The 19,734-nt window shown below is 42.2% G+C and overlaps 1 protein-coding gene across 1 annotated transcript in view; it reads left to right on the forward strand.

The window, feature by feature from the left end:
• The window catches only part of LOC140915157 (uncharacterized), a 48,693-nt gene extending 41,842 nt beyond the window's left edge, over positions 1 to 6,851 (forward strand). The window contains exon 10 of the mRNA XM_078853915.1: positions 6,656 to 6,851. Coding sequence (XP_078710041.1) covers positions 6,656 to 6,851 — 196 coding nt within the window. The remainder of the gene's footprint in view (positions 1 to 6,655) is intronic.
• Positions 6,852 to 19,734: the final 12,883 nt, after the last annotated feature.

Consider the following 19,734-nt stretch of genomic DNA (forward strand, 5'->3'; position numbering starts at 1 on the left):
CTTGGAAGGGAAAAATCCGTTCAGAGGATTTTCTTTTTCTATCATTAACCAAAACTGAGTTTAATTTTAATAATTCTTACTCATCCTAGACTTTTTGGTCCCACACCTGCAAACTCTCTCTATGTGGGAATCCCATTGTAATAAGGGAGACTTTTGTTCATTGAAGGCTGCCAATGCTCAGTGAGGAAAAGAGCTTTTGCTATACCGGAGGAACCCTGGTTTAGACATACTAGTTATGAATATTTAATAATCACATATGGTCTGACTGGAAGCCCACTCAAATCAACAGGAGTTTTTCCATTACGTTCAATGGGGTTCGGATCAGGCGTATATTGTCCATGATTTTCTTGGCTTATTATTAACAATGTACCCAGGTAAGGAGCTCTTGATACATACATGCTGGCACTCGCATGTACTTAAAACACTGCATGTTGAACTCAAATGCACTTATGTTCTTTTCAATGACTGGATATTCAAATTCATTTCTCTGCTGACATGGAAACGTGGAATACATATTTCAGTCTCATTCTGTACATTAAAGAGAGGTTCTGGCGTGTCCACAGATATATTCACACAATCCCCGTGAGTCAAATCTTCCAGTCCTAGCTCACAATCTGATTTTGCAAGGTGCTGGGCATCTTCTGCTCCCATTGCACGCATTTTTAAGTGCTCAGCACCTCACAATTTCAGGCCCGGTTCCTCTCTGGGGCAATAGGCCCACTTATGATGCTGAATGCTTTGCTGGGTGGAAGAGTGAGGGTCTGGCCCGGTTTTACAGGTCTACCTGAATGCTCAAGTGAACCTGGCATATAGACTTTATTATAACATGCAACTATTTCAATAAAAGGACCCCATGGAACCCCAGAAATGTGCACAGAGGCCTCAGTTCAGCAAAGCATTTAAGCACAGGCTTTATTTTAAGCAGGCGCGTACTCCTGCTGAAGTCAATGGAACTGCCTGATGATTATAGTGGAGCACTTGGGTCCCAGTTCAGGAAAGCTTGCAAGCACAAACCTGAGTCCATCCTTCTTCTGGAATCGGGGACATGCTGAAGTGCTTTGTTGGATCCTGGCTATTATCAGTGTCCTTATATCTCCACATCGTCACATCTGACCTCGAGCGTTCTTTCAACATGACAACATTCACTCTTTTTTTTCTTTTCCTTTCTTGTCAGCTTTCATCAATTTATTTTTGTAAATGAGCATATCAAACATAGCATCGGAGCCGTGCATAAAATGTATCCGTGCATACAATGTTATGGCAGGGATTTTTGCATAATTTATTGAATTTCTGAATTCTCTTGCTGACCAGGTATCCCTGCCTCACATTTTATATAGTTCACCAGTACAGCCTCTTTCTTTTTGGGAGGGATACTGAGGATGGGGGGAGTTGGAGAGTGAGTGAGAGAGAAGTTCATTCCTAGCTTGTAGATTCACAAGGCAAATTTTCTTTGGATCCAACCCAGATCACAAATAGCCAATGCGCTATCCAATTGGCAGTGTTAAAAACCTATCAGCCCTTGACATTGCATGCCAGAATCTTATGAATATATTATATTTTGCTCTCACGTGATATTATTAACATAGGGCCTCATCCTGATACCACTGAAATCAGTGACAAAATTCCTATGGTCACCAGTAGATCTGTCCCAGATACTATCAAAGTGAGGGGGAAAAAAATAAAACCCCACATTAAATTAACCCATCTTCATCAAGAACAGTAGACACAACATACAATACCTAATAGCTGCTGAACTGGAAAGATAAGTGTTAATGTCCCATGAGAATAAAATATTATGTGTTGATTGATTTTGCAGCTAAATTGCTAATTATGTAAAGTTAAATGAATCATATCCTTAAAATTTATTACTTATTTTAGTGCAAAGAACTGGCACTGATGCTACATGAAGGTGATGAAAATTGGACCATTCCATAGTTGGAAAATTGCAAAATATTTCAAGAGAAACTTTTAGTAATGCCTTGTGTCTCAAATGCCTCCTAATTGGTCACATTGTATGCTGGGCTAGATTCACCCTGTCTTGGGCCACTTTTAATTTCTGCCCAGTCTCCTGGTGGCAGGAAGCCCAACTAGAGGAGAGTTGAAGCAGCATTAAATGGTTGCATCTTCTCATTTGAGGATCTATGGGAAAACAGCACATCCTCAAAACTGGACGAAACTGGCAGGTGAGAGGGCAAGACCAGAATGAGAAATGGATGCAATTATTCAGTTGGGCAGCAACCACTGGGGCTTATATAGAGTCCAGGTAACAACTTACAGCTGCCCTCTTGCAGCTGAAACCCTGAGGGACAGTAGGGGTAAATTCTATCTGTGACAGTGCCCCCCACTTAATCAAGCTGCCTTGACAATGTTAGCACATGCATTAATACAACAATCAATAACATATGACATTTTCTATTTAACAAGTGATAGAAAATACTACAAATATGCAATGTGGCTGAGTAGACATTATAAAAGAACCTTTGCTTTTTCAGGGTGTCCTGATTGCGTGCTTGATTTTGCAAATTTTGAATTGCATTCATACCCCTCCCCCCAAAAAATTTCATTCCAGTTTGTTTTTAAAGGGGGAGAACTTCAGACTGGTGCTCTATTTGGATAGGGCAATTTGAGCTGGAGCTTGAATTCTAAGTTCCTTGAACAGCAACTATGGTCAAACCTGGGTTATCTGAACCCTAGTGAACCAAAATTCTCAGTCATCTGGGGGTCAGATGTGTCCCCTGAAGTTTGATTTGAAGCCCATATCCTGCAGAGCTTCTAATTTGCATAGCAACACAGTAGGCCAGGCCTGTAAGCCTGGGCTAATCAGCTGTGCTAATCAGTGCTCTCACTGGCTTGCTCATATAACACTCTCTCTTGTCTTTCCCCTGAAGACCTTGTCAGCAACGTCAGTAGAAGCTAACTGGCCTGAGTTGCCAAACAACACAGGTTCCACATGCAACTAACACCATCTCTATGCATTGCTATTTAGCCTCCTTGACTAATAAGCTCTGCTTCACCAGCAGAATGTGTCAGCTCCTTGCTCTGTGGAGATTCCAAGGTGCCTCAAGCTCCTTAACCTGGATCCCATGCAAGCGCCATCACCCCTGGTTCCAGGATATTAAGATTCTCAAGCTTATGATCTCCTGCTTCATCTGCAGTCCAGGGCACTTCAGAGCCTGTCATGTTATTGGATAGGTATATGGAGTAGGAAGGAGGCACCATGTGCAATGAAAGAGGGGCTGAGCTACTGTCTAGACTAGAGGCAGCTATAAGATGCCCAGTATCTAGAGTTGGTCTGAAAGGAGTTCAGGAGGTGGTGAAGCAAATAAAAATTTCCACATGTGCCCCAATTATGGAGGGTGTGCAAACCATTGCTAGGGGAGTACACACACAAAAGTAGTGTGAGATTGTAGCACAGGAAAGAGCTAAGCACCACTATATCACCCAAAGGCTTCCCAATTAAGCAGCATTACTGTCCCCATTAAGCAGCAGTCATTGCTGTTAAGTATCTTTGGATTTAAACGTAATTCCTTGAGAGAAGTCCCAATTAAGTGTATCTCCTGATTAAACATTTTCTGATTAAGTGGAGTGTACTTAACTCATTCAAATTAATAACTCATATGAAAGAAATCAAGTTACACCGAGAGGGAAGTTCCCCCCTCTTCTCCCCCCCACCCCGCTCATATGGGGATTGAACACACACAAATCCAGTTAAGTGATTTTTTTTCCCCACTCTCTCTCATTGTGGAGATGCTTTAGGCAATTGCATTTTGTTTTTGTTTTTTAATGTCTCAAATTGCTCTATGCATCAACAATGGAATACTGATGTTCATGTCTAACCTTAAGGAACCAGCAGTTTGATAAAACATTGACATGCAACAGAAAGTACTGATAGGCCCAGCACGGCATACTAGATGAGGTAGGGAATTAATGCATTGGCACTTGTCTTTGCTGGAACTGGTTAGAAGCCAACTGAAATCTGCCTAAAAGGGTTCTACAACATTAAATTGCCCAACTTGGCACCAAGCCTTTCCCAGAAGATGTGTACGATCAATGACATGCTTAATATTTATAGTATCAGTATGTGTGTTTGCAACTTTAAGTTGTGTGCTACATCTTTTTCTCTCGATAAAAATTGCCTGTGATATTTTTTTTTCATCAGACCTCTTACTCTTGAAACAAAATTAAAGGAAGGGCAGCTGAAGGCACTGGTTCAATGATTTATAGTTTGCTCTGACTATATTTAGTCTCCATGTTATCTGTTTGAAGTTGGTTGATGAATATACATATATTATTTTTCTTAATCTGGATCCTCTTCTTAGTAAAACAAAACCCTCATTTAAAAATGCCAGCATTCGCTAATTAGGGTATCAAAACACTATAGAGGCATGGAAACCTAGAACCAGATCCTGCGAATGTTTGCCAACAGATATAGTGCTTGGTGTAAATCAAGAGTAACCCTATTGAATTCAGTGGATAGACACCAGTTTTACACAGGTGTATATCAAGTTAGAGGAGGATTAGGACCATAGCTTTCACTTCTGCAACTAAAACTCCGGTTTTCTCTCCAGAAAACCAGTGCTAAACAGGTGGGAGGGAGACTGTGCTTAGGAGAAATAAGTAGACTGTCTACACGTTATACTGGAATTTATTCTATTTTTGTATTACTATGTGAGAGCTCAATCAATTTGTCCTTGCTCAGCATTTCTGAATAGTTATGGTTTTTATTGATAATTAAAAGCAAATATAAAGCTGGTATTTAAAGTGTGTCCCATTACTAAAAATGGAAATGTTGGGGGTATTCTGAATTCCTTCCACCTAGTAATGCGGTAAATCGAAAATTTCAGGCTTCATTTAAAACAAAAGGTAAATCGCATACCCAGAATCCAGTGTGTTTCTCAGACCTATTTCCTTGGAAGGATAAATTGGGATGATGAAGTTTCAGAACAAAACGGTATTTTTATACTTTGTTCATTTCATATTTATCACTAGCTTGTTTGCTAATTTTCATTTGCAAGAGGCAATTCTTCCAGCTAACTGGGTGCCTCAATGGGCCACTGATTTCTTTGAAGTGACAGTCTGTAAATATGCATAAAAAAGAGATGCAATTAGCGTGTGTGGTTCAGTGCAGCCTGATTTCATTGGCAAGTTTACCCACAGTGTTGATAAGCTACATTATCTAGAAAATTGGCCACTGAAAAACAGCACCTCTGATTGCCAGCAAAGGTTCCAGATAACAGGGTGCCGAAGAGAAATATAATTGAGGTTGAATATGTTAACCAAGGTGTCACATGCTCCTTAGAAGCGCTAATTTATCAGCATGTTGGAATTTTTATTAACATTTGGAATGCATTTCTACCACACTAATGAAGTGGAATTGGCAGTTCAGGTTTTAGTTATTGTCGTTTCTGAGAAGTTAAATGTAATTCCTCGTTAGATACAGTTATGTAAATATATTTGTTCAGGGACTGAAAAAATGACACATTTCACAAAATACAAATATGTTGTTAAGGAGGAGTATGACAAATCAGTTCCAGTTAAAGTCATCAAAGCCAGCCAAATATTAGTACTGTAATGTGCATTCTACAGTTTCCACTCATTTTTAGGGCATGTGAGGGAAATGAACTTAGCAGAGTTTTAATGCGTTCTGTAGTTGGCTCATTAATGGGAAACAATCCAGCTTAGTACACGTTTTGTAACTGGTCATGCTGTTTATTCAATGGGGGGTTATGCTTGGCATATTTTGCTTAACTTTTTCCTTTCCCTGCCCCCTTTTCATCTTAAAGTGAATTTAGTGCTGCGAAAGGTGCTGCTGGATTTTGTTTTCAGTATTTTGGCATATGGAAACTTGGACTGTTTTCAGTTTCTGAACTGTATGCAAACATGTTGTGTAACATTAGGCTGTGCATTGATGAAAAAAGAAATTGGTAAATGGAACACATTTCCAAAATGCAGAGACAGACTGGTTGTGCTCATTTTGTTTCTACGTTATGTTTGTTTTCTATAGGAAAATGTAAATTGGGTATTCTGGTAAGTAACCGAAGATAACGGGGCACCTATGTTAGCCAACGATACAAACGATGAGTGCTCTCTTTAAGAGGAAACCGCTAAGTCGATTTATCAACCATGAAAGACAGGAAGGGACAACCATGATTGAAGTTTGTGTGCTAACTCCTTAGCAGAGCTACATGATGTCTAACGTTGTCCAGGGGTGCTGGACCAATCTGTATGGTGGGGATATTGAACCAGACTGTAAACCCTGTATATGATGGAAACAACTTCAAGCCAGGATGTGCAGCAGCAGGACGACCGGCACCACTAGTGCCAGCACCTATGAAAGCTGGGATCTTACTTTATTATTTCATGGTTTTCTTTTCGAAGTGGCATTTTGTATTCCCGTCACCACTTGTTTTATTTCAGAGTAACAGCTGTGTTAGTCTGTATTCGCAAAAAGAACAGGAGGACTTGTGGCACCTTAGAGACTAACCAATTTATTTGAGCATGAGCTTTCGTGAGCGTGAGCTGTAGCTCACGAAAGCTCATGCTCAAATAAATTGGTTCGTCTCTAAGGTGCCGCAAGTCCTCCTTTTCTTTTTACTTGTTTTATTGTTATAAGTGCTACGTATGAAAAATGTAACTGTGTGTGTGTGATTTTTAGGGGAATTGTAGACACGCCGCTCATCCATTCTGAAGATCTGAAGCCTCTGGTACAGCGCTGGCTAACAGATATTCCTGCTGGGAAGCTGGCTCAAGTGACAGACCTGCAGGCGGCTGTAGTATACCTGGCATCTGAAGCTTCAGATTACATGACAGGCCACAATTTGGCCATAGAGGGTGGTCAAAGCTTGTGGTAGAAAAGAACGGAGCAGCTTGCTTCGTTGTAGCACTTCTAATGCATGAGCACAAGAGTGGGAAGTAGACAGGAAAGAATCCTGATTCTCACCATAGTCTACAAGCGAAGATGCGCCCAGAGAATTCTGAGTTCCTCGCAGAATTGGGTTCTTTACATGTAAATAAAATAAAATAAAAATATATCTTTTCAAAAGTGTGTGCATAAAACACTTCAGAAAACAGATAAGGTAGTTAAACCAGTGCTTCCTTGTTTAAAATGTTGTTTGAAGACCTGTCTACTCATCTAGTCTAGAAATAATTTTGTAGGAAAAATGTATGTAATCCTTTATTTTCACGAATTTTTTGAGACTTTACATTCTGCATTCAATCTTTGTGAAGTTAGTACTTAAAAGAATGTAGGTAAGTTTACAATAGCTAAGGCCTCAGCTGGTATTTAGTTTAACCGGGGGAACATTTTTTTTAAAGCAAACATTAGTTGGTCTGTGCTGCATGCTTTTTTGGGGGTGTTTTTTATTCATGTTGTATCAGTGTTATCTGTGAATTGTTTAACTTCCCCGCGCCTCCCTCCCGAATATTAAATGTGACCTCACAAAATAAATTGATTGCATTTGATCCTGAATGTTGCCATTTTATATTTACTGGTGTATTTTTCACAGTATTTTTATATATATACACACACACATACACTCCTCTGCCAGAAAATTATGTATTTAACAGAGAATTATGTTTTGCAAATATAATGGCTCTGATTCAAAGTCCATTGAAGTGAATGGGGACATTCATATGCTTAAATTAAGCATATGCATTCTTGGGCTCTTTTTTCCCTTTGTCAGGCAAAGGTGAGCCAAAGTTTTACTGAAACTTTTTTTTTTTGTTTTTGTAAAATTCCTGAGAACTGCAAGTTCTCTGACGTGAATCCGTAATAATTCCAATGATTAATGCAGTTACATCAGTGGAAAAACCTGTATGGGCAATAGAATCAGGCTCATTGTTTAGAGACAGTAAAGTATGGCACAATAATAATGACAGTATTCTGCATTTATATTGTCTCCCATCTGAGGACTTTTAAGCTGAGCCTCTGTGATTAAAGAAAATTTATTTGCAAGAATTCACTTGCAAATCCTTGCCATTTGTTTTTCATTTGGCAGCCATATGTTACTGTAACATAAATAATTGTGGATGGATGTCATTACTTTTATTAGTACTACATGTCCACACGCTGGCTACCCATTATTGTGGTGAATTGCTATAATTGTTTCAGACTTGACATTCACCATCATGTTGTTAGCTATGTGTTTCGCCAACGTATTGTCATACTGGATAAAGTGTAAGAAGATACCTGTCTTCATTAAGGTTTCTGTGAGACCATTGATACTTAATAAATATTTCATGTTTCATGTAGATTCATTTTACCGGAGAGTGTTGATGTTAAGACTAGAGCTTGTTGGCTTGGAAAACTTGCCTCGTGTGCATGATCTACTTTATTGACAATGCTTGGCAAACTCATAAGCTTCTGGAAAGCTTAATTCTGGGAGAAATTGTCAAGCAAAACAATTAAGGACTTAAACATTTTATTCTTTTTCTGGGCTCATAAACTCTTGCCTTTCTATTAGCTCCCACACTTGCCTCATTCCGTGTCATTTTCTGGAGGGTTTCGTGCGATTCTCTCATCTCTCTGGCTGGCTTTTCATCTCAAGGTGCACACATTGGTGAACTCATCAGGAGTGATTCCAAGTGATCCTAGAGGGGCTTGTATATCATGGGTTGGACCTTTGGTGAACAGCTTGTTGCAGCTCCTACCGAAAGGGTAAAATAGCAAACTTCAGCTGATCTGAAGCACAAGCCGCAGTCGCCACTGGCACTGTAATTGAACTCCTTGCTTTCAATCTCAGCAGACAGAACAAGGACCAAGTAAGCCATGAAGACTGAACTAACCTTTCATGTCTAGAGATGGTCCCTCCAGGCTAACATGGAAGCATGTTGGTAAGTTATTACGGGAAGCTTGAATTTCAGCTGCCTGGGCATTATCTGTTCTGGGGAGCGGAGGCTTCAGAGCAAGATGGATACTCTGGGAATTTCACAAGCTACACAGTCACTTTAAAAACAAAACAAAATCCCAGACAACCAAAATGAGAGGCTGCATTTTTCAAAATTCAAATTCTCCCTTAATTAATGAGCTCCAGCTATTTGGATCCAGAGCCTGTCTTCCTCCAGTCTACTACCTTTCATGTTCTCCTTTTGAATGTGTGGGGAAGGGCAAGGAGGAGAGAGGTAGGGCATTTAGAATCATAGAAGATTAGGGTTGGAAGAGACCTCAGGAGGCCATCTAGTCCAATCCCTTGATCAAAGCAGGATCAACCCCAACTAAATCATCCCAGCCAGGGCTTTATCAAGCCTGACCTTAAAAACCTCTAAGGAAGGAGATTCCACCACCTCCCTAGGTAACCCATTCCAGTGCTTCACCACCCTCCTAGCGAAATAGTGTTTCCTGATATCCAAACTAGACCTCCTCCATGGCAACTCGAGACCATTACTCCTTGTTCTGTCATGTGCCACCACTGAGAACAGCCTAGCTCCATCCTCTTTGGAACCCCCCTCCTGGTAGTTCAAGGCTGCTATCAAATCCCCCCTCACTCTTCTCTTCTGCAGACTAAACAAGCCCAGTTCCCTCAGCCTCTCCTCATAAGTCATGTGCCCCAGCCCCCTGATCATTTTCGTTGCCCTCCACTGGTCTCTCTCCAATTTGTCCACAGCCTTTCTGTAGTGGGCGGGGGACCAGAACTGGATGCAATTCTCCAGGCGTAGCCTCATCAGTGCCAAACAGAGGGGAATAATCACTTCCCTTGATCTGCTGCCAATGCTCCTACTAATACAGCCCAATATGCCATTGGCCTTCTTGGTAACAAGGGCACACTGCTGACTCTATCCAGCTTCTCGTCCACTGTAATCCCCAGGTCCTTTTCTGAAGAACAGCTGCTTAGCCAGTCTATAGCGGTGCATGGGATTCTTCTGTCTTAAGTGCAGGACTCTGCACTTGTCCTTGTTGAACCTCATCAGATTTCTTTTGGCCAAATCCTCCAATTTGTCCAGGTCACTCTGGACCCTATCCCTACCCTTCAGCATATCTACCTCTCCCCCAAGCTTAGTGTCATCTGCGAACTTGCTGAGGGTGCAATCCATCCCATCATCCAGATTGGGGGAGGGATAGCTCAGTGGTTTGAGCATTGGCCTGCTAAACCCAGGGTTGTGAGTTCAATCCTTGAGGGGGCCATTTAGGGATCTGGGGCAAAAATTGGGGATTGGTCCTGCTTCAAGCAGGGGGTTGGACTAGATGACCTCCTGAGGTCCTTTCCAACCCTAACCTTCTATGATTCTATGATTATTATTAATAAAGATGTTGAATGAAACCAGCTCCAGGACTGACCCCTGGGGTACTCTGCTTGATACTGGCTGCCAACTAGACATCGAGCCATTGATCATTACCCATTGAGCCTGACACTCTAGCCAGCTTTCTATCCACCGTATAGTCCATTCATCCAATCCATACTTCTTTAACTTGCTGGCCAGAATACTGTGGGAGACTGTATCAAAAGTCAAGTCAAGATAATCACATCCACTGCTGTCCCCATAGCCACAGAGCCAGTTTATCTCATCATAGAAGGCAATCAGGTTGTTCAGGTATGACTTGCCCTTGGTGAATCCATGTTGACTGTTCCTGATCACCTTCCTCTCCTCCAAGTGCTTCAAAATGGTTTCCTTGAGGACCTGCTCTATGATTTTTCCAGGGACTGAGGTGAGGCTGACCGGTCTGTAGTTCCCTGGGTTCTCCTCCTTCCCTTTGTAAAAGATGGGCACTATATTTGTCTTTTTCTAATCATCCGGGACCACCCCCAATCTCCACAAGTTTTCAAAGATAATGGCTAATGGCTCTGCAATCACATCAGCCAATTCCCTCAGCACCCTCGGCTGCATTAGATCTGGACCTATGGACTTGTGCATGTCTAGCATTTATCTGAATTTGTTTTGGAAGTCTGGATTTTGAGCCTTGTAGGACCTAGGAAGGCCCACTTGTGTAACTTCCCCAGAGATTCATTCTAGACATCCCAGTGAGGTGTGTGTCTACCTTCATCAGCTAGTTGTTAGTCCTGAAAGGCTGCCAGCAGCTCTATAGGATCAATGAAAGGCGTTCCTGTTTGATTGGCCAGCAGTCTATGACTCAGCTTATAGACTCCAAACAGTATAGCTTGCTGGCCTCAGGTTATCCCCAGCTCATTCCTGCTAAAGAAATGTCCTCTCTCCCACTTTGTCCTCAGGAGCTGTGGAGACTGGGGTCTCTCATTTCAGAGGACCTAGCTTACATTATGATCAGCACCAGTTTTAAGGCTAGGTAGTTGTACCCATGGTGTAAGACCTCTCTAGGGTTTTTATTGTCTGCAACAAATATGGGAATTTTAGCTCATCTGGGTCTTTAGGTGACTAACTGGGCCTTTTAAGTAGAATTCTTCCTGAAGGTGTTTCCCCAGGGTCTCCAATTTGTTCCCAGAGGACAGTGGTCTATTCCTGTGCCTTTTGAAAGGGACACTAATGCTACCCAGCCCAGCTCAGAGGTTTGCCATTGAGTGGGACAGTAATGGTTCCCCCAGAACAATCCCTATCCAGAGGTAGTTAGGGAAGTATCCTCTCACTGGGATTTTTTCCACTATAGAGGATTGGTTCAGTAATAAATGGATGGTGAAAGTGGCAGAGTATTTGCCTTAACAGTGGAGGTGGATGCATTCCCATTGGTTTAGATTTGCATGAAATCAGAGGCTATGCTGCCCATGGGGGGCCCTAAGCAGAAATATTTTGCCCCCCGCCCAACACGTAATAAAAAGCGAATGGGGGAGGTGGGGCTTGAGTTTTTCGGGGCTCTAAGCAATTACTTAGTCTGCTTATGCCTAGCGCCGGCTCAGCATGGAATTCTCAACTTGTCCAGAAAAATGAATCTTGTGGAAACGTAGGCAGGAATACTACCCCTCCCCGCACACACTACATCGCCCCCCGCAAGGCCCTGCCCGTTCTCCCCAAGCCCCCCACCCTGTGCCATTTCTTCCCTCAAAGTCCCGCTCCTGTGCTGCCTCTTCCCCCTAAGACTCGTCCCCCTGCTCCCTCCTCTCCGCCCCCTCCCCGCATCGCTCACCCTTACGGCCGGTAAAAAGTGCGGGGCCCTGGCCCCCCTTTTTCCAGTGCCCCTGAGCATTGGCACCATGGATGGAAACGTTTCTGGAATGTGTCTTGCCCCAGAGCCTGGTTGTCCAAACACTTCTGCGTGGGTCACTTTTAAATGTAACCTGGTCATCTAGCAGGCCTGCATTAGGCTGCGTTCTGGCCTTGACTGATTTCTTAAGTTTGTCTGACCTGGTGGCAAGCTATTTGTGGAAAATCCTTTCTCGTGGTCTGAGGAGTAATTTAATAAGGGAGAAGATCAGTTTCTATTCAGGGACTGTAGGAGTACAGGGCTGCCATGCCTGTGCCCTGTTGTACCACTTAGAAAGTTAAAGATTGGTGTAGCAGTCACCCTTTCCCCTGTGTTCCTAGAGAGAGGCACAATGGCCCAAGAAACTCTTAATGGGGAGGTGTACTGCTGGGGTACCCTCAACGTGGTCCGTTCCTTAAAGAGAGAGGGCAGTATTGTGATTGAGGCAACTGGCCCTTGATCCAGGAGTACCTGGTTCTATCCCTTGCTTTCTCATGCATTTGCTGTGTGGTGTTGAGCAAGTCATTTCAATCAAAATTTCTGGGTGAAGTTCTATGACACTGCGTTACCCAGGAAGTGGGATCAAATGCTCCGCGCCACTTTCTGGCTTTGAAGTCTATTAATATAGCCCTGGAGTTAGTGGCAAGCACACATTTTCTTTTGGAAGGGGGAAAAAAAAACAAAGCTCAAGATGGATGATAAATGATTCTTCCTCCCCCGCCCCTTTATTTTAGTACAGAAGGCACATAAGATAGGTGAGTTTTTGAAAGAGGATGCCCTTATTGTAAATGCTGGTGAGCTTGCAAAATGGAAACATCTACACCTCAAGTTAGAATGTTTATAAAATAAACCGATATTCTGCTCCCCCAGTGTTTGTGGTGTTAATATAGAGTCTGAATTAATATATTCAGTCAAAGCCAGATGGCGTTGTTCCTAATATTACCTCTAGGAGGAAACCTCAACCTATGTTGTGTCTGTACTAACCGGGTTTCCCATTTATCTATTCAACTTTTATATTGTATCTAAGTTAGTACTTTTGATATTTGGAAGGGTTTTTTTTAACATTCATGTAGAACACCACATAATTGCAGAAAAGATAATAGTCACATACCCTAGGGCTTGGTGTACACTTATGTTAAAAGTACAGCTTTTATTGGCAACTAAAGTAATAACCTTTCCATGTCAAATTGCTTTAAATTAAACTTAAAAAAAAAAAGTGCCTGATACCCACACTTAGTAATTGTCAAACATTAGCATAATGTAGAATACGAAAGCTGCCTAAATCTTGGGTTTAAAAATAATTATTTACTTAGGTAAATTCTGTATTCAGAAGCATAATATTAGATTTTAAAAAAATACAATCTCTTTAATGTATATGATACAATTTAGACTTGAACTTGACATGAAAGTGGGACTGGATTTTATGCCAGCGTCTAAGTAAAGAGGGATTATGTCACCTCAGCTCACCCATCCATCATTGGTCATGTTTAAAGAATGTTTTAGTGACACTGTAGAATGCTATAGGTATCACGGGTGACCTCGTACAAGTCTGATTTCTGAGTATACTGTTGCCTTGCAGTTTGTGCATAATTTTCAACAGCTTTAGGATACCTGAGAGATGGGTGTCTGAAATGATGGGGTGTGTGTGTGTGTAAAGTCAAGGGATTGCAGGTCAGTACAATGTTTCACACTGATGAATTTACCTTTCTGTTTCAGCACTTTACTTAAGCAATGGGGACCATTTCAATGTCATGTACGGAGTAGGAGAGGAGATGGTATACGGAACCGTTCAACTACCATTATTCTCCTGTGTGGAGAAGACCCACAACCTCTGTCCTGTGCCTTCCTGCAGGGCTAGGCAGTCTGAAAGGGTCCTTCCACCTTCCGCACCAGGGAAGGGACCGAAAGAAGGAAAAAGATTCGGTCAACTGCTTATCCCACATTTAGACTGCCCCCACCTTCCCTGAGCTGTTCTGCCTGAGTCTACCACCAGCAAAACACCTACAGCGACTGGTGCCAGTGCGGTTCTCCCCAAGAGCAGAATGGAGTCTCCCCATTGGGGACAGTCTGGTGGCCAGTGCAGTATGTTACCACATCAACGCATGGGACCCAGCCCAGGCAGTCAGTTTTCAGCCTGGTAGAGGCTAGGGGTGCTGCAGTGAACTCTCACTTCTTGGAAGGAAGGGCCTCCTGATGCTCTGAAGTACCACTCCAGCCACCCTTCCATGCCCATAAAGACAGGCTGGCTCTACCTATGTGGCCTTTACTGAGCTAGGAAATTAAAGGGAGAAGCTGTGGGGGGAGCAGGCTGCCAAACCACCACTGCCCTACATTGTGGGAGAGCTTTTAATCTTGGCTAGTTTATACAGTAAATAAGTATCCAATCATACGTTCTTTCTGGTGCTGAGTTTTAACTCCCTTGAGCGCAGAAAGAGGGTATATACCCTTCCACAGGGAACCATAATGAGGTTCAACAGAGATGGTCAACAGTTTTCCAAATGTGGAAATCGCAATGACATTTTTAACGAACAATTTCCACTATTTTTCGGTCAGCTTTAATTTTCATTCCCTCAGCCCAGCCCCATCTCCTGCTTCTCTCCATCTCCCTCCCTCCCTCCAACAAACCAAATCTCCTCCTCCAACATCCTTAAGCTTTCCATCCTCACCTTCAGTTAATAAGCCAATTTCCCCTCTCCTCACTCATCCACTGCCGCCAGCCTGATCCCCTGCTGCCACCAGTTCCATCTTCCTTCTAGTGCCCTTCCTGACCCCTATGGTCATGCTCCTGGCCAACCTGTTTCTCACTGCTGGTTCCTGCCTAATAAGTGGGTTTAAAACCTGGGGCTGGAGTGGGAAAGAGCTCACTTGGGGCTAGTGCATAGGCAAGCGCAAATCTCGTGTTCCACCATTCCTGCGTACTAGCCAGAAGAGTTGACCTTTTCCAGGGAGAGGGCTACTGCAACTCCGTGTGCCTGGATGTAACACACATGCCCTCAGACACCTTGGAGACAGTATGCCAGCTTTTGAAGTGGTGCATCACTGTACCCACATACCAGAGGGGATGTGCCTTAAGGGCACAATCCAGCCCTACCTCTGCAAATGCTGTCTGAGGTGCTATAGCTGTGCCTTTTCTTCGGCCCCATAGTGTTCTGGCTCCATATGTAGGCTGTGTCTCTAGGAAGGCTCATTAATTCTGAGAGTACGTATTGTTTGCTTGACAGATTGTAACAGCATTTTGAGGAGCTATTAAAACTCTAAATCAGTATTTTCCCACTTTAATAAAACACACAAAAAATTGGATTTTGACCCAACAGGCTATTTCTAGCTCCAAAAGAAATGCAGACATGCCCTTACATATATATTGTGGCATAAATGATACATTAATGTGTAAGAGAGACTAAATATTTGGAACTGTTCCAATGATTAAGGACTGCAATTAAAATCCTGACTATAACAATACTTTTGGTAAATCGCAATGTGACAGGTACTACTCCATTTCATTATAAATCTCTCGAGACACTAGCATGATTTGCCTGGGTCGTTTCCCCTTCCACCATGTCACTCATCAGACTCTGATGTCACAATCCCATCACTCAGAAATGGTACCTAGACTTACTTTAGCATTTGCCTGCTGACTTGTCTGTTAGAGGGGTTGAGTTATGTCTGGAGCCCCAGTGCTGCACCATGGCTGTCCCGACCGGGCTGAGTGCTTTGTAATGGCTGACTTAGGTGTGGGACTGCCTTAAATTTCCTGTTTATCTTCAGACACTGGGTAAAACTAATCACCACCAAGCTTATAGCCATGTGACTGGAGGAGATCCAAAGCTACTCTACGGCACAAGCAGGATAGCTGAGCATAGTGGAATTTTAAAATGAGCCCCAGGCCCTAATTCTGCCTACAGACTCCACACATTTCCCCAAGTCTGGAAGGTAATAGCTTTAACACAAGACTCTTATATTGGCACAACAGTGGATTTCATTTGAGATGTTCAGTCTGAATGCAGGTCATTCTTTCTGATGTTACCATTTGCTAATTTTTCTTCTTTTCTCTTTCAGAAACTTTCCCCCTGGGAACGCAGGTAAGAATTCAGTCAGGAACCTGATTCTGTTACAAGAAGTAAATGGGGTGTGTTTGTGCCTGTGGGTATAAACTTTTTAAGTGCAAATATCTCCTAACCGGGTGATTTCTTGCTTATCTCTAAAGCTTTCCAGAAAATCCCTTTGCCCATTCACCTATGCACTGCTACCAACCTGACACCCAGCTGTCACCATTTTCATCATCCTTCTAGTTCCCTTCCTGACCCCCCATAATGCTCCTGGACGGCCTTCCTCTCTCTGCTGGTTGCTTGAGTACTTCAGTGGGATTACTCACATGCTTAACATTAAACTTGTGCATAAATGTGCGCAGGACTGGGTCCAAATTCGTTTAAATGATTCAAGAAATGGGATTTGCAAACAGTCAGTATCCTAGTTAGCTGCAGGAATATGATCAGATGGTCATTCAGTTCAGGCATGTGTTAAGCATTTTAAGAGTCCAAATTAGAGCTGGTTGGTATTTTTCCGTTCAAACATTTAAACTAATTTTTCTGTGAAAAATTTTCATTTGGGCAAGAATTCTTTTTTTTTTAAATTGGAAATTGAAATTTGTTGCTGAAAACAGTTGTCAAACCCAGAAACTTTTCTTTGGATTAGACTGAACATCCTACAATCTTTTTTGTTTCTTGATTGCATATTGGTGGCTATTGTATATCTTAGTACTTTTTTCTGGAGAATTTTTAGGGTTTAAGTTTCCAATTTTCTTGATAAAAAATTGGAAATTTCTGCCAAAATGCTTTTTGTTTGCAAAAATATTTGTTCACAAAAGCTTTTTTTCTTCTTAAAAACGTTTTTGATGAAAAATGTTGAAAGGTTCCATTTGACAGTTGTTTCTAGGGCAACAGCCATAAAAAGAGGAGAACTGGAGAGAGGGATGATGGATCCGGACTGAATTTTTATCCCTAGTTAATGAATGGTTAATCTCTGAAGTTTTGAATTGTTTCAATAACAGATGAGATGTTGATACAAGCAGATAAATATTTAAATGCAGTTATTGAAGCTGACTTATTTTCTCAATAGCATATTGATCACATTGCTTCAGCAGAAGGTAGGAACTAAAAGGAGCTTTCCATAGAGTCAATGAACAACTTAATGGAGTTACAAGAAGGAAAGAGGTTGTGCAGATATTTCTGCAGATGTTAGTATATGGACATGCTGTATACTGTGTGTGTGTGTGTGTGTGTGTATACTGTCTAGATAAATAGACAGACAATGCAATTTTTATGCTGGAAATATTTGGGTTTATATATATAAACCTAGTTGAATGTTTTATTTTTATTTATTTATATATTGTGACAGGGTCGGGCCAGATGGCTACAGGAGAGTGATAGAAGGCAGATATATTAGCTCCAGGTTAAGTAGGTCCCTTTCCCCTGGGTAAGGTAACAGGGAAGGTTCCATATCAATCAGGAACTTTCTGGAAACAATTAAGGCAGACAGACTGATTAGAACACCTGCAGCCAATCAAGAAGCTGCTAGAATCAATTCAGGCAGGCTAATCATGGCACCTGGGTTTAAAAATGGAGCTCACTTCAGTTTGTGGTGTGTGTGCGAGGAGTTGGGAGCAAGAGGCGCAAGAAACTGAGAGTGAGAAGGAGTACTACTGGAAGACTGAGAAGTACAAGCATTAGCAGACATCAGGAGGAAGGTCCCTGTGGTGAGAATAAAGAAGGGGTTGGGAGGAGGCCATGGGGAAGTAGCCCAGGGAGTTGTAGTTGTAACGCAGCTGTTACAGGAGCTACTGTAGACAGCTGCAATCCACAGGGCCCTGGGCTGGAACCCGGAGTAGAGGGCGGGCCCGGGTTCCCTCCATCCCCCCAACTCCCTACTTGATACCAGAGGAGTTGAACTGGACTGTGGATTCCACCAGAAGGGAAGGTCTCTGGCCTGTTCCCCAATCCACTAGGTGGATCAGCAGAGACTGTGAAGATTGTTCTTCTTCTTTTCCCCCTGCTGGCCAGTGACGAGGCTAACTCAGTGAATGGCAGGTTTGAGCCACGAAAGTGGCCAAACTGAGGGCTGCCATGAACCTCTGAGGCGAGAAAATCCGCCAATAAGCACAGGACCCATCAAGGCAGAGAAGAAACTTTGTCTCTATCTATCTATCTATCTATCTATCTATCTATCTATCTATCTATCTATCTATCTATCTATCTATCTATCTATCTATCTATCTATCTATCTATCTATCTATCTATCTATCTATCTATCTATCTCCCAAATATTTCCAGTGTAAAAATTGCAGTCTTTCTATATATCTAGACATCCTTTATATCTTGGTCGTCAGCATGTCCAATAAATTAGATAGGTGTGTGTTGTAATGGCAGACCTCTTATCAAAGTTTCTGAGAAATGGGATCAGTTATCCCTTGCATTTACAAATGAACAGTGGCTTCCTTCCTTCCTTACAGAAACTTCTGGGACCTGACACACTCTGTCCTTTAGGAACAAAAACATAGGGAATACTTGGGCACAAATCTTACACCCAAGAAAATGGAAACCTATAAGGTTATGTCTCCATTGCAGCTGGGAATGTTCTTCCCAGACCAGATAGACAGATTCAAGCTAGTGCGAATTGAGCTAGCACACTAAAAATAGCGGTGGGGAGGCTGCAACAGGGGAGGCTTGTCAGGCTAGCCACCCAACTCCAAACCCACCTGGCCCCTTGGATCTGAGCTCTGGGGGCTAGCCTGAGCTGCCAGTCATGCCACAAGTCCACACTGCTATTCTCCGCATGTTAGCTTGAGTGCAGCTTGCATGAGTCTGTCTATGCGTGCTGGGAGGCACGCGCCCAATTGCCGTGTAAACGTACCTTACAGGGTCCTCTTTTCAGATTGGGTTTATAATTAGAGGTGGGCAAAATTTTTCGGCTGAACCTTTTACAGCAAAAAATGCCTATTCAGTGACACTGAAACTTTCTAGAAAATCAGATCTGTTTTGCAGAATTGTTCATGTAGGAAAAAAATCATGAAAGTTGAAATGGTCCTTTTTGACCTTTTCGAAATGAAACATTTTGACTTATTAAGACAAATAGTTTTTTTTTCAAAATGTCTTTCAATTTGATTTTTTTATATTAAAAAGTTAAAGAAAGACGCTCAAAATCAAAATGAAACATTTTGTTTGGTTGGGTTGAGGGGTTTGTAAGGTTTTTTGGTGGTGGAGGAATGAATGGGCTTTTTTTTTTTAAACCTGACAATTTTTTGTTAAACAAAAATTTAAAAAAAAATTGGTTTGGATTGACACCATATGAAATTTTCCTGATTCTTCGGACCTGCCAGCAAACGAAAGAACCTGTTTGCACAGTTCTATTTGGAATGCGTTGCCTTGTTCTAGAGAAGAGCCCCAAAGTAAAGTTGTAAATATTCCTAGTTGAATGTTATATAAATAGGATGTGAACATGTGTAACTGGATGCCCGTATTCTGCAGAATGCTCTTTGAAAACAGAATGTACTCTGCAGGATAGCTTTTGCAAAGCTTTTGACACGGTCTCCCACAGTATTCTTGTCAGCAAGTTAAGGAAGTATGGGCTGGATGAATGCACTATAAGGTGGGTAG

This window comes from Lepidochelys kempii, chromosome 7 (genome assembly GCF_965140285.1).
Source record: "Lepidochelys kempii isolate rLepKem1 chromosome 7, rLepKem1.hap1, whole genome shotgun sequence".
Taxonomy (NCBI): Eukaryota; Metazoa; Chordata; order Testudines; family Cheloniidae; genus Lepidochelys; species Lepidochelys kempii.